We start from the raw sequence: 16153 nt of genomic DNA, 5'->3' as shown, positions 1-16153 counted from the left end.
CAAGATAGCACTCACTAATGTCATTTGTGCCATTGAGCCTATTCATAGCATTTCATTTACAGCCACGCAGATGATCATTTTGAGAACTGTGAGGCTGTTGAGGCAGAGTGGTTGCTAGCTCCCACCTTCCTCGCACCGGCTGCTATGTGTTGGGACGCATGATCTTTTGAGTCCCTCAGTGATCAGTGGTTACCTGGGGACAGGCCAGCTCCGCTGTGGTAAACACTTGTGTTGTGGGGTTAAGATTCGCAATGACAATAACATACAGCAGCTGTCACACCTACAGATACAGCAGACATGCGAGAATTTGTATGACAGCACAGCTAAAATTACTATTAAAATTAAAATTAAAATTAAAATTAAAATTAACTGACTGGAAGGCATTTTAATTTTTGTTTAATGTTCAACAAATTAAACTGTTGACCTTGTTGTCATGAAAAGTCTTTTCACAGTCTGATAAAGATGAGTTAACTTTTTGGGCCGAGAATTAAACATGTCTTAAATATGAAAATGTAAAAGAAAAAACTTGAAACTGCACTTGTTATAAATGAAGCTGTCCATATCTTACATTTTAACACGATTTTAGCTGGTGATCCACTCACACTCTACTGCTTATATATTATTGGCCCCCTTGAAGTTGTAATGTTTGCAGTTTATTAATCAATGTTCTATTACGTCTTCGTCTTTCACCTTTAAAACAGTATTGCAGTGCAGTCAGTTTTTCAGCAAGCTTTGAAATACTTCACATTTTTTTTTTACATCAATGGTACTATTCAAAATTTCAATGACATACATGATTAAACTTATTCCCACACTGAAAGCCATTCTATGACTTCACTTGGGCTGCAACTAATGATTATTTTTGATAATCGATTAATCGGTCGATTAATCAGATTTAAACAAATAAAAACAGAAATAACAATAAAATAAGCTTTTTTTCTCCCATGACTTTGATCAAAAACAGATTATCATTGACAACAGAGCAAGAGTGCAGAGCATAAACAGACAGTTGCTTAAACATCCCTGAGCTGTCAAAATAATATTAAATTATAAATAACTACAAAATCAAATATGAAACAATTCAAAAAGTAAATGTTGACAGCTTTAACAGCATACCGTTACATTTCCTTACTTTAAAACTGACCATGCCTGTTTTTTTGTTGAGACTTATCATGCCATTAAGCTCTCCTCCTCACTTTCACTTTCGTTTTAGACATTGCGTCATAACTGCCGTGCTTGCGTGCCGTGTCATTTTCCTATATTTTGCAGTTAATACACTTCCTTGTTTTGCATAATGTGAAGTGCTCCAAACTTTTGAAGTTTTGGTATGAAATATCCTCTCTGCCTCTACCATGTCTCTTCAAAACATCGGCCACGGTGAGTGACGGAATAATTGCGTGACACAAAGAATCGATAATTTTATTTTTATTTTATTATAATTGATTGTAATCAATTATAAACAATTTTATCAATTTGTTGTTGCAGCCCTAGACTTCACCTTATTCTTAGACATTTAAGCCCTTATTTCAGTGTAGAGTCAGCTTTTCAGCATTAAGCACTCATCCCAACAATTTCCTCAGAAACTGCTTTCTGTAATTAATCAATGTTTTCTTGTTTTGTTTTGTTTTGTCTGTGAGTTGCTTGTTTTTATCGGTTGTCTGTACGTTATCACATCTTTGATTGTATTTCTATTGTTATATTTTAATCTATTGAATTATTGTATATTTAGTGTTGAGGCTATCTTGTGTCGAAAACAAGATAGCACATCTCAAGGGTTTTTTCCAAATAAACAAATTTTGAGCACACAAAATAAACTGTAATTCAACTGGAAGGCATTTTTATTTTTGTTAAACATTCAACAAATTAAACTATTGACCGTGTTATCATAGAAATTCTTTTCACGGTCTAATAAAGACGAGAGTTGTCTTTTTTGAGCAAGCGTTAAACGTCTTACTGAAATATGAAAATGTCAAAGGGAAAGGCCAAGGTATTCAAATCCCAAGTTAATTAGGGTTCCACTACCAGGAGGGTTTGAATGTTTGTGTTGAGAAACAGAAACATTTGCATTCCCCAAAGGGGAGCATGTCAACAGGATCGATAGGGTAGTCTTGAAACTCCTGTTCTGCCTCTAAAAACTATCCAACTCAGCACATCTTCTCCCTTGGAGGCCTCTGAAACCAACCAACACCAAATTTTCACACTAGCTGCCCCTGTCATTTTCACAACACCACATATTCCTCTCACAAATTTAATTTGGTGAAACTGTTAAAAATCAACAAGTAAACTTTAAGATACAATATATTAACATTAACACCAACCGAAATGCTTTGTCGTCTTTTTAGTAACATGGTTAAACAACAATGACCCCCCTCCATTGTTGTTTTAGAGCTTTCTCTCGAAATAGAGAAAGCTCCCAGGGAGACAGACGAAGTGTGTGAGAGAAACAAACAGAACATCAATCTCATTCGAAACCCAAAGGAAAGAGCCCGGGGACTGATCTCTCAGGGTGTTAACTTAGGGAGGGGGAAAAACGCTTTCGACAAGGAATTAATGAAGTGGGTTTGGCACTGGAGTGGAAGAGTGGATATCAACTCAGTGTTAAACTCAGCTATTCTTTATTTACCACTTGTGTCAAATGCTTATGATGAATGACCCTTAATAGGTTACTATCTCATTATCAAGCCTGTTATGTAGTGAAGTACAGGATGACTCTAGTCTGTACTCCCAAAATAAACAATACATCATCAAACTGTGACGCGATATGTCAAAGCAACCTGCTTATCATGTTTCCCCGATAAAGAGGACATTTTCAAATTCCCATTGCCCACATTTTTCAATGCTTCTATGGATTTTTTAAGCCTACAACTGCCTCATTTACTACTGCATCTAATCATCCCTAAGTCTGGCACCAATTTGGCAAAAACTGCAACATTTTAAGAAATATTTTGGGTATCAGGCTGTAGGCCTGTGACAGCTGCTACTCATCCTTAGCGACAGACCTTTAAAGACTTCCACCAAAGGGTTGAGGGTGATTATACAACTATAGGGTGCCATATTTTTGTCTGCTCTCTCAAAAATCTACATGTAATCTGAAAAAAGGACCTAAATTAGTTCTGCAAACTGATTAAAATAGCCAAACTGGAGATTACAGAACCAACACTTGTGATTAAAACAGCAGCTAAACCCAAAGATAATTTATAGTTTTAAGCTGGCGTGTTAAATTACTCTTCGCTTAACAAAAGTACATTTTCCATATTTGGAGCTGGGCCATTCATTAGGTGTGCTGTTTGAATATATACACTATATCATTCGATTATTAATTGCATCTCACTCTCGAGGCGCAGCACCCAGACAGAGCAGCAGAAAGCCAGGCACGGTGAAAATGAAACATAACCGTTCATTGCCCTCATTCTAAAAATGTGTTTGCATTTGCCTCTGCAGAAGCTGCTCCTCTCTTCATTTAGATCTGATCAGCTCTGATAGGATCAGCTGATCAATTAGCAACATTGTGACTCAAAGTCCACAGAGTGCTGCTGAGGAAGGAAAAACCTTTCGAGTTTTGCCCGCTCTGTGCTTATGGACCCGCAAAAACCTCTGAATTTATGGAGGTTGGAAAGACAGTAACATTAAACACTGTATGGGTGTAACAATAAATCACTCTGGATTGATGCATTGATTCCGTGATCAGTGATCCAATATTATCAATGCAAAGTGAAAACATTGATACGTTCGCCATTTTCAGGATAGGCCTTTACTTTGAAATTTCTCTGGCACGTCTGCGTCACCATTTGTTCATGCACCAGGGTTCAAAATTAGCACCAGACAGCAGTCAAATGCTGGTAAAATATGCAAGTGGCTGTTAGATTTGCTTCACTTACCAGCCAAAAAAACAATGGTAATCTACTGATAGGCTGCTAGAGTTTCGAATCAATCAACTACAATCGAAAGTGGACAAAAAAAAGTTAATTTCCACCCCTGCCAAGCACACCGCCTTCTTAAACATTCAAACAGGGCTAAGCAACCTGGCATCAGGCAGGTTATGGTAAGCAGCAAGAAAGACAATGAGGACCTTCACTGATATTGTCTCATATCAATCGCTGGCCCCTGAACTGAATTGAAATCATATCGGGGCAGACTTTGTGATGTCAGCAAATATCCTACAGTTGTCCAAAGAATCAAAATAGCAGTTAATTTAACTCTAAAATATTGATATTGGCCACAGAAATCTGTCAGACATCAAAACTAAAGAAAAAAAGGCCTATAAAACCATAACAAACTATGTCCAAATGAATCTTTCCAAAAAATTCACAAAATCATTACGTTTTAAGCAGCCCAATGAAAAGGAACGACAGTGCTAAAGCTTTCAGTTGCATAAAGCAACACCCTCAGGTGTTTCTGCAAAATAAAACAACCAATGCCAAAGATCTAAGGACTGTCAGGTTTGCATGGCGTCATTTCAGTTTCATTTAAGCATTATGTTGCTGTTCCATGCAAACAAAACACTTGTCTGTCCTGGCATAATACACAGTGACTCACCGTAGAGTTGAAGAGCTGGGTAAAGGCAAAATTTAAAGACTGTGGTGACAGCATTATGAACTAAAAGTAACCTAAATGCAGTGTAACAAAAAGACAATATAACTTCTATGTGCTTGAGCACAGGTTAAATTTAGGAATCTCCGCAGCAACTCAAAATGACAAGAACATAAGGTTAAAATTCAATTCATCAAATGAAACTTGACTCTCATCAAGCTTATGTTGCATTCTGCAGAGCACCTCGTGCTTGATAAACATGCACAGCCTAATCCTATATCTCCAGTGATTGTCGCCATAATTCACGACAGGGAAAATCAGCCCGGTGGATGTGATAGCCTACTTTTGAATTTGCTTTTCCTCTGAAAAAGACAATCTTGAATATAGCCCACCGAGAAAAAAAAAAGAGAGCACAAAACAAATACATGCTCATTTGACCCACAATAGCACAATGCCGGGAAAAGGGAGCCTGAAGGTCCCATTGTGTCTACTCTCCACAGGGCAGCGGTGACTGACAGTCCAGCTGTAAGTAAAGCTGACACAGTATCACATCACGGCAAGATTGTTTAAGGGGAAAGAGGACATGGTGACTGAAGGACACAGGACATTTATTGATATGGCCAAGTCCTTGAGTGCAGCAGTATACGTCCTTCAGCGACAGTGCCTTATTGCCTGGACATTAATCACTATTGTCATGAAACACAGGAAATAAGTACACTGGCTCCCCCCAAAAGCATTTATCCTCCCTTGTTTCAACCAACCTGGTCGAATCCGGTTTGTGTGTGTGTGTATGTGTGTCTGCATGTGTGCGTGTTTTGGGTTGCATGTTGCTAGGACAGATGAAATGATTCGGAGTGAAGTGGCTGTGAGTCATTCTAAATGATTAAAATGCTACTGTGACCAGCTTGGAGTATCTTGGCTGAAAGACCGAGTGAACTCAACCGTACACACCAAGTAATGAAGTGATGACTGATTGCCTTGATTAACATAAGTTATACAAATAAACAGTTTAATCATAATTAATGTCAAATTACTATAATTATCCTTTAAAGAAAGCATTGTTTGCATAATGTTGGGCTCATATCAACTGAAATATGCTGATCCAGAATTAATGCCAGCATCTCCAGGCGGGGCGACCTCGCCAGTAATGCCCTCTGGTCGTTCTGGTTCAGCTGCGGCTCCTGGAAATGGTACGATAGGTATTGATTCTCTTCTAATTTCATTATAACATACAGCTAAAGTCATGGAGAAACAGGGTATAGGTATTTATACTCCTTCTTCATCCACTCTGCTGGAGATCAGTCTTTAGCCGTTTCCGGGTATGTATGCATGCACACTAATATTCCCTGAATGAATTTGATACAAGTCTTGTAAACAGCATATTTGGTTTGGATTTTTCAATAGAGCCATGTTGCGAATGTATCATTTTCCAATTAAGACATCTGGTATATGCCATATTATTCAGGTTTTAATAGCATTATTTGGACATGCATACTGCGCATTCAGAATATGCATCCCGCAGAATGTGACACACGGCCTGTTTACGATCAGCTCTGTGCGTCGTCAAGGAGACGCTGTACACAAACCAACTTGTCAATAGTTTACAAGGCTGCAGATGCTTTCCAAAAAAGAAAAAAGGCAACATTTCTCCGCAGAAGGAGAATCTCACCTACTTTTAAACTTTAAACATTAAGACTTGGATATTAACAGATTATTGGATATGCCCAAATGTTGCAACACCGACCTTTTTAAGGAGGTGATGTAAAGAATGAAAGAGGTAGGTTGTGTTTGCACGGTAAAATAATTCCGCCGACAGTGTGAAACTTTGAAAAAATTCTGTTTTGAATCAAAAAAAATGATAAGCGGCTCCAGCCACACTCCTTTATACACACACACACACACACACACACACACACACACACACACACATATATATATATATATATATATATATATATATATACATATATATACATACTTTATATTTTTAAATGATAAACAGTTTCTCTTTCACACATCGCCGTGGTCATGTAGACAGTTTTGTTATCTGGTGATAAATTGCAGAGTCTTCTGCCATTTCTTTAATTTGTCAGACAATCTAAGCTTCCCAAATCTCGTCATCTCTCTGTTTGGACATTTTTGTTGCCATTAACCCTTCTTCTACAGCCTCAGATGTTTTTTTTTCAGTTTCACGTGACCCGCATGATAAAAACGTCATCAACACTCACCCGCCCAACACTGGGAATTCTCCGGATAATGACCTGCTCTATCCATACTTAGGCTCAATCAGACACTATACAGACTTTGTACAAGAGAGCTGGCATGCTAAAGTCTATATACTGTCTGATCCACCTGAGTTTCCAACCACTAATAGCACTATGAAGCAATGTTTTTGAGGGCGTTAAAATATATAAAAATGTGTTGAGCAAATATTTTATGAGGAAAGAAAAACACATTTAAATATTTGTTAGACCTCAAGGATATACACAATGCCTTTTGAGTGTCTATTCATTTAATTTCTTATATCTGAAGATGACACCGTGGTGTCAGAGCATTCAGCAATGTTACATCTAGTATGGAAACGCAGAGCAAGTATCCCTTTTTAAAAATTTAAAGATTGAATAAATCATAAATTCTGAAAGTAATACAAGGTTGCAAATGTTTACTTAGACTTGCCCTGGCTACACCAGGGAAATTATGACCAATTTTTCAAACAGCATTTCCCATCAGTGAGGACATTCTGCAACATTAACACTGAACCCGAAAGAAATAATTCACACTCTACTACAAGAAATCGTTTCAAACTTTAAATTATTCTGCAAGTGTCTCTAGAAGTGAGTCTAATTTTTTCTGTCTGCCTCGTCTGCGCTAAAAGCACTGCTTACAGACATCTTTGGGTTACTTTAAATGCCATTCATCTCAAGTAATTATGCTATTTTGAAGCATAAACAAAATTGCTTTTATCAGTGACTACAATTGATGAAGGAACTTGGATAATAGAAGGTAGCTCGTTTTGCAAGCTATTTTCATGCAAATGTGAGACTTTTTCCACAGCTGATAAGTTTGAAGAAAACATGATTGGGTGCTCTTCCCATGCCACAGCGGTGGTCACCGCTTAACCAGCATCACAAGTCACAGCTGTTTTTAACAACAAGATAGCATTGTTGTTTTAAAGTTTATCCAGTCTAATTAGACAGATAGATAAGCTGGTCATTAAATCTGAAAAGCGACAAGCAAAGGATGAGCATCGCTAGCAAAAAGGATAAACAGAGAATTATCTGCACGAGTGAAAAGTGATTACAGTTGCAGTGTTTCCCCATCGGACCATTTAGTGGGTGGCACAGGCAGCTGTTGGAGAGACAACAGATAACCGTGTGCTGAGCTCGTACACAATCGAGACTGAGCATATGTCACTGATGCTATTTTAAAATCAGGAGAAAGCTACTTTTGAGATGTTGTGTGTCAGTACTGCACGTATCGAACCAATTATCCAGAGAAGATACAGGAGAACCTTGATGATAATGATGCCTTTGCCAGCATCAGTGATGTCCAGACAGCTGGCATCCTGCTGGCACAGCAGTACATCAGGACCTCATTAATAATATTAATAGCATGTTCGCTCACTAATATACTATTTGCAGTGGACAGTGATGGTGTTATTTGAAAAGGACATCCTTACAACGCAGTACACACAAGCAAAAATGCCCATTATGTCTGTCAAAAAGTGGAAATTGTTTTTTTTAATTTTAATTCCCCAAATCCTGATCATTAAAGTCCTATTGTCTATAGCCACCAATTATTCCCAGGCCGTATCACCAGGCTTTACGCCTTTATTCCTTTTTGTTTAGCTGTCACATAAAATGCAATAATTTCCTCATTACTTAAGTGATGCAATCAAGAGAATTTCTATAATTAATGACAAGCTATGCTTCTCACGGCGACTACAGAGCTGCAGTTCCACCCACACGACTTTAAAACAAATATAACTACAGTTTTTACCAAACTGCAACCCTGACTATTCCTCTTACGTAATATTTTATCTCCATATTATTGTAAAAAGTGACATTTTTGGGGAAAAACACCCTGGGACGTTTGTGTAAGTGAGAAAAGGCATGCAAGACTGCTTTTCTAAACAGGGCTGATCATTTTATATTACTGTTTATTGCCTCTATATATAATACTTGTGATGAAATTCTCTAAGATGTCACGAAAATTAGGCCAATTTCATCGACAGCTATGCCTTTAAATCTGGTATGCACTGATTTAAGAAAGAAAATAATCCCCCTCCATTTCAAATCTTTTATTTTCATGTTAACTTAAGCACCGGTTTGGTAATACTGTCTATGTCAACTCTAAATTTATATTACAAAGATTTAGGTCACCAGCCTAGACGATAGATGAATACGGTTACGTGACAGTGTACAAGTAGTTAAATTGGATTTATCCTTCGCCACCTTGGAGCCAGTCTGCCCGTCAGCCTGTATTGCCCGTTTGCTGCGTGTCAAAGGTCTGCTGAGACATGCCATATGAGAAAACTCAGATGTGTTATGGGCCTGGAAGGCTACTAGTCAATAAAGCTGCAAACTAAGGACGTGGAAGCAGGGAACTGTGGGATTTTGGGACAGAGAGAGGGGGGGCTGACTCAGAGAGGAACCATTCTCCTGTGTTACATCACTGTAACTTCAATATGGAAGATGATTGGTGCCACAAAATAAAGCATCCAATATACTTATCATGGACACTAACTAGGAGTCCCTCCAGATGATGTAATGTTAAAATGAAATTTAACATAAAAGTGATTATACAAAGTAGATAATTAATTAATTATAATTAGATCATTCTTCTAATGCTTTTAATGGAATGATAATAGAGTCACATTGATACATTATAGGGCTATTATTATCAGCCGATATTAGCTTAACATAGACATAGTTTATCCATCACATAACAATGACAAATTATGCAACCATATTCTCCCTTTTTTGCGAGTACTCTATAATAATTTAATGCAATTACTCAAATATGGAAATAACATATGCCTATTCCTAATCAATTTATGGTGTGAATTTAATTTTATCAGAATTGAAATCCTGCACTAGTAAGGCTGCACACTTGATCTTATATATACCACAACCACCACTTTGGCTTCACACAATTAAATGAACATGATCAGCTCCAATACTGACATTTAAAATGCGTGCTCTGCTCAGAGAAAGCTTTGCTACATATCGAATCAAACACTTCCTAAACAGCAAGCCTCCACTTTTGAAGAGTTGTCATACCGCTACGCGTGTGTCTGTTAATCCCCGTCCTTTTACAGTGCAACTCAGACATTAATGACAGCAACACTGCAGCGCTTCACGATTCCATAACTGCTGTAAAAAAAAAAAAAATTTTTGTGTGTGTGTGTGTGTCCCTTTTTTTAACATTCTGTCCCCTTTCTACATTCAGACGCTTTTGCACGGTTAAAGTAAACTTTTAGACCTGCGCAATTAACTGTTAAGTTTTACTTAAACTGCAGCTGGCGTTTTCTGCTCCTTCTGTAACCAGTGTGCACTCTGTGCTCCGACAGTATGGTGCAATGCATAACTGCAAGCTATATCTATTCCAAGGTACTGTTTTTGGACATCCAGCTCCAAAAATATAAAATCAATTCAGGGCGGAAGATGTTTTATTGTGGTGTGCTGCCACAACTGAATGATTGTGTAGAAAACTCTGCACCGGTCTTATTTTGAACAACTCCAGAATTGTAGCACAACATGGTTTAAGCACTTATGCTTTATATCATGCAGTGACTTTGAACCTGCTGATGCCATATTTATTGACATGCAAGACACACTTCGTAACTCTAAGCATAAATGATAATAATACTATAAATATTATTATAATTTATGATTAGAGTTATTTGCCATTGTTAAATCTTATCGTCATTTGGAGTTTTACCTTGTTTATATTTTGTCTTAAGGTTCTAACTTAGCTTTCATTTCATGTTTTATTATGTTTGTGTACAGCTACAGAGTAAACAAACATAATTTTGTTGTACATCTACAATGACAAATAAAGTGTCTCATGTCTTATGTCAGATAAAATCAGTGCTCTGTTTTCTTAAACGTGAAAATGCAATAAAATATTCTATCACTTTCATGAATAATAATGATCTCAATATTGCAATCATGCAGCCAGATGTTTTTATTAGATGGGGACAAATGCAAATGTTCTATATCAGGCATGTCTTGTCCAGCCCTGGGGCCAATCGTGGCCCTCAGATCGATTGTAAATAGCCCTCGGCTGGTTGTTCAAGATATAATATGTGTAGCCCTATGCATTATTGGTTAATAAAGCTAGATCAATTTGCATTTTTCTCTGGTAACCTCACAATGACAGGACTATCACACAGTTAAAAAACAAGTACCAAGTAGGAACCACGCAGGTTGAACAAATGTATTTTCATCAACAGACAACCAACAACGAACAGTAACCTAACATCAGACATTTCCTGCTACGAAGCTGATACAGCCACAGCAAAGTAGGGGTGGAAGAAAATATCGATACACTACAGTATCATGATTTTATGTTTCCTGATTTTTTTTTTTTAAATCAACACCATAAAACCATACAGATAGACAGCCATGCTGTAATCTGTCTTCATTCATATGACATATTCCTCGGGTGTTACAGAGGCTGTGATAAATACTGATCCTTATGCTCTGATTGCGTTAAAAAAGGAAACATCAAATTTTATGCATAAGGTGGATTGGTCTTTATAACAATTTTCCTTCATATTAGACTTTAAAAAAAATACCACACTATATTAACTTGCCTACAATATTGCAACATATTGTGATATATTGAACTGTGATCTGCGTTGTGGTATGTATTGTTTTGTTAGCTTTTTGCCAATACAGAGTCCTAAAGTAGGGGTGTGCCATATCGTATCGTCCACAATAATACCAGTGTAGTTTTTAATATGATACGAAAACTTCATATCGTGACAATGGCAATATTTTGACTTGACATAATAATGTCATACCGCTACGCACAGGAAAGGCTGAAAAGCAAAATTGTGACTGGCCACAAGCAACTTTTTGAGACATAACGCTCAGAGTAAACTGTCTGCGGCTCTGAGCAGCACAGCATCTTTCTCTCTCTCCTCTTGCACTGCGCGCAGGAATACGTGGCATCAGGTTATTTTGTCATATGCCTGTTCTACAGCAAACCTATGTACGCCCACTTACATACATACATACATATATACAGATACAGATATATATATATATATATAGTCATTGTAACATTATACGCTGCTACTGCGTGTTTACATACATGGCTCTGTGTGTGTGTGTGTGTGTGTGTGTGTGTGTGTGTGTATGGGGTGTCTGATCATCAGCACTAAGTGACACACAATCAAGAGTGGAGGAGAAATTGCAGTGCATACAGGTCCTAGTGGATAAAACAACTCTGTCATTTATATGTATGTACTGTATTTTATTTATTGAATTATTTGTTTTTTACACAGACTCTAAATCTCACTGTGAGTTACAGTCATTGTTTACAAACTTAAGAACTGACAGTTTGTTTTTGTTCAGCTTTTACAAAATATTTGAGGGCAAACTACAGTTATGTTGACATATACCATAATAACACTTGTAATTTTTTTGCAATTACATTAGTTAATTGCACTGTAGATTATTATAAGGTAACAGTGCTCATGTACAGATGTATTATAGTATGTGTACTGCAAAACATGCATGTGTACTGCAAAATGTGTATTGTGGTATATGTACTGTAGTATGTGAATTGATGTTAGTGTGTTTTCCATGTTTATAGTGTATTATGATGTTTGAAACTGAATATTTTGACACTGTGGAACTGCATGTAAAGCCCAACTGGGAACAAGGATTGAAAATTAGCAATACTTATAGACTCTGTGCAATAATTCTGTATTGGAACGTATGTTAAACTGCATTGTCCCTTTAAAATAGATAATTTCGAATATATTTTTGAAATCAATAATGAAATATTCTCAGTATTTTAGTCCCATTGTCAAGAATATCATTTCTGCAAAAATACCTGGAAATAGTGGGATATTTTACACCCACCCCTACCATAAAACAAGGAAGTGTTCAGCTGACAGTAAATTCACTTAAAGATGAAACATTGTTTGTCTCATTTTTTTTTTCTTCTAATAACCTACATGATGCAAGAAGCAGCTGGCCCCCAGGTATTTTCATATTATCTAATCTGCTCCCCATTCAAAAAAGAAAAATTGGACACCCCTGTTCTAAATAGTATAAATATTGGGGGGGGGGGGGACGTGACCCCTGCGCCCCCCCCCCCCCTGAAATCTACGCCTTTGAACAGCGGTCATCTCAACCTGCCAGCCGCTATTCCAGGACTACGTTTGTGCTCTGGTGGCATTAATCGCCCCTCATACATGCACATCCATCTACGAGCCAACAGCGCTAACTATCGCCCTCATCCCCGTTTCTACCTACACACATGACAGTAAGCAGACACAGATTATACCTCCACATAAACCCCAACTACACTCAGCCTGTAATAAAACTTGTGGGCACCTTATAAACACCACAACAAAACTACAGCTTTAACAGACACAGACAGAAATACTGCTAATTCCACTGGAGATAAAGTAACTCAGTGAATACCCATAAATCACACAGAGTGCTCACAGGAATGTTATATTAGCTGCGTTTCCTGGGATTGATGAATTCTTCAGACACCATGTTGTATGAACAACCAGTAGCTATCGGGTCAAACAGGAGTTGTTTAACGGGACTGGTAAAATGTTTAGCCTAAAAGCAGAGGGGTAGTTTGCGCCATACACAGTCCAGCTGGATAATCAATAACATGCACACACATCACGGAGGCTAAACGTCTCTAACGTTTAACCGTTGGACGTTAAACTCGACTCGGCCCTGTAACCGTTAGTGGAGCCGGGGCTAAACGTCGCCTCTGAACAAAATGTCTTTTACTCGACAACCAAAAGTCGCGTTTTAGCCTTTTAATATAAAAACAAACAGAGTGGACTCTCAGTAGTTATGCTATATACATGAAAGCTAACCCAAGTACTTACCAGGATGACAGTCTTTGTGTTTGGGCAAGGTTAAAAAAAATAAGGATAAAATCCACCAGTAACTCGGTTCCCGTATTCTCCGCATGTTAGATAGCTCATCGAGAGCAACAAGAAGGCAACGGGTGACAAAGTTTTTCAGTCTTTTCTCTTCTTTAAAAAAAAAAATCACATACACACGACCGAAGCTGAGACGAAGTTGGCACAGCAGCCACGAAGGCAGAGCATCAAAGTAAATGGTTAGCGGCTCGGGCTGCAGAGTTTTTTTTTTCCTCAAAAAGACAAATTTATTCGCCTCCAGTCCGAGCAGAGGCTGTTTTTAGCTTCGAGGAATAAAACGGTACGCACACTACGGCTGTGCAAAAACAGTTGAAAATGTGTTGGACTCCACCGTGCCTGTAGCGGGCTTCCAGATAGCGACATTCCCGTAGTGTGGAGGGGTCAATCGGCGATCAATCGCTGTCTTTAACTACAGGACAAAAAGTGGTCGAATAATATCGATCACACGTGGTCATTATTAAGCGATTATCCGCGGCGGCAACGTGACGAAGGTCAATGCACAACGCGGAGAAAAGTGGTGCTGGAAATGTCCCATTCTTCCATCCAGGAAGTGGACTAGCGGTCAGGCATGCATGGATATCTGGCTGCTGGTCCCATCCTACAGGACAGGCTGCGTGTGAGAGGGAGCCAGCGGGGCGGGAGCAGCGGAGGGAGGGGAGGCGGCTCCCGGATTTGCTGAATGCAAAATGAGTCGGAACGGACCCAGAGTCTGTTTTTTTTTCTGTCTGTGATAAAGAAGACTCCAGAAATCAGTGACTCATGTCACATTGTCAAGTCACCAAAGTCCACAATGGATTGCCTTTTTTTGTAATGTTGCGTCAAAAACATGTTGCATCAAACATGATGAAAAACTGTCAAGGCTGTTTCAGAATCTGCACAGGATTGAAGTCGTGTTCAAAGAGAGAGAGAAAGAGAGGAGAAAACAGTGCTAAATCCACTGATTCCAACCCCCATCCAGTCATCTCAGTGTTTTGTTGCTTCCTCCCAGGCCCCATTATTAAAACGACCCTCCTGTGGCCACACAGTGATGTCCCTTTGCCTCCTGCTGGCAAAACTGTGAATGGAATACTTTAGCAGTAATCATCACCTGGAATATCATCATGTATGAGTGTGTGCTGATTGGAGAATTATGCATCCACCGGTGACACTCCCTTAGGTAAATGTGTAGTCAGTGGTGTTCTTGCAGAACTATCCAGCTGGACATTTAATTTGAGGAATCTGATTAAATTTCTCATTTAATTACCCAGTTCTCTGCAGGGCCATTGAAGACAGTCACAAGGGCCCTTTGCTTTTAATGTGGGCCATCTGCTTCCTCTCCAAAATGCCTACCTTTTCAAAGCCCCCACAGCCTCGTGGGCATCCTCGCACGATCCTCCAGGCTGCACTACCTCCATACACACTGCAAAACATTAGTGTGGTCGACAATCCTCCAGACCGGACTGTATTATGACTGATCGAGTGCAATTAACCTGAGCATCAGTTTCTGAATTCAGTTTTGTTTCCTGCCTTGGTCTGTCAGGTGATGTGAGGGAATGGCCCTTTGATTAATCATGCAGACTCCACAAATGTTTCTACAATAGAGCCAGGGGACCCAGGTACCCAAAATGACCCGGCATCAGCATCGGGCCAAATTCAGCACGGTGGAAGAAGTACGTCAGGCTGCATCCGGTTGAAGTCTGAAATTTGGGATAAATTACGCCCCAGAATCAGACCAAATAAACTGGCCCAATTCCAGCTGCCAACACTGCCATCACTAGGCCATCATCCAAAATGACACAAACTAGCATTTGCCCAAATTCAGCACTCCAGAAGAAATAAGTCAGGCTGCACCCAGTTGCCCATCTCGGCTAAGACTCAGGATAATGACGTTCCCGAATCTGGCCAAATAAATGCGCTTGATTCCAGCTGCCGACACTGCCATCACTGGGCCGTTATCAAAAATAGCATGGCAATGCTTTGGCCCGAATTCTGCCCGCTGGAAGAAATAAGTTGGGCCATATATGATTGCCCATCTTGGCAGAGAATCAGGCCAAATAAACTGGCCAAATTGTGGGCCAACACTGCCATCAGTGGGGATTTACCCTTATGTGTAGAGGGTGAAAAGAAAATGTGTCACCAAACCAAGAAAACATCACAAATAATGGAAATAATCGCACAAAGTTACCTAAGTCATATTAAGTTTAAGTATATAAATACTAGACTAGGTCACAAACTTATCAGAGTGTTTTCTCAGTTGAATATATAAGTGACACAATTCATAAAGTAGCCGAATGACAGAAAATCAATCTGCATTTTTTGATCTCAAGTTTTATTGCCAAACATTCTCTGCTTACACCTTCTCATTCAAGGCAGTAATTAAAATAGCCAAAGGGGGACACATTCCCCCAATATATTAATTAAAAACAATTAAATGACAATTGCTCTGCCAAGACAGGTAACCTCCAGTGAATTTATAAAATAATAGACAAAGGT

At 38.8% G+C, this 16153-nt stretch overlaps 1 protein-coding gene across 1 annotated transcript in view; it reads right to left on the bottom strand.

The window, feature by feature from the left end:
- The window catches only part of ca16b (carbonic anhydrase XVI b), a 139603-nt gene extending 125307 nt beyond the window's left edge, over positions 1–14296 (bottom strand). The window contains exon 1 of the mRNA XM_042507475.1: positions 13625–14296. Coding sequence (XP_042363409.1) covers positions 13625–13709 — 85 coding nt within the window. The 5' untranslated portion in view covers positions 13710–14296. The remainder of the gene's footprint in view (positions 1–13624) is intronic.
- Positions 14297–16153: the final 1857 nt, after the last annotated feature.

The sequence above is a fragment of the Plectropomus leopardus genome, chromosome 2 (genome assembly GCF_008729295.1).
Source record: "Plectropomus leopardus isolate mb chromosome 2, YSFRI_Pleo_2.0, whole genome shotgun sequence".
NCBI lineage: Eukaryota > Metazoa > Chordata > Actinopteri > Perciformes > Serranidae > Plectropomus > Plectropomus leopardus.
Note: the sequence above shows the minus strand (reverse complement) of the source record. Positions and strands in the feature narration are given on the sequence as shown.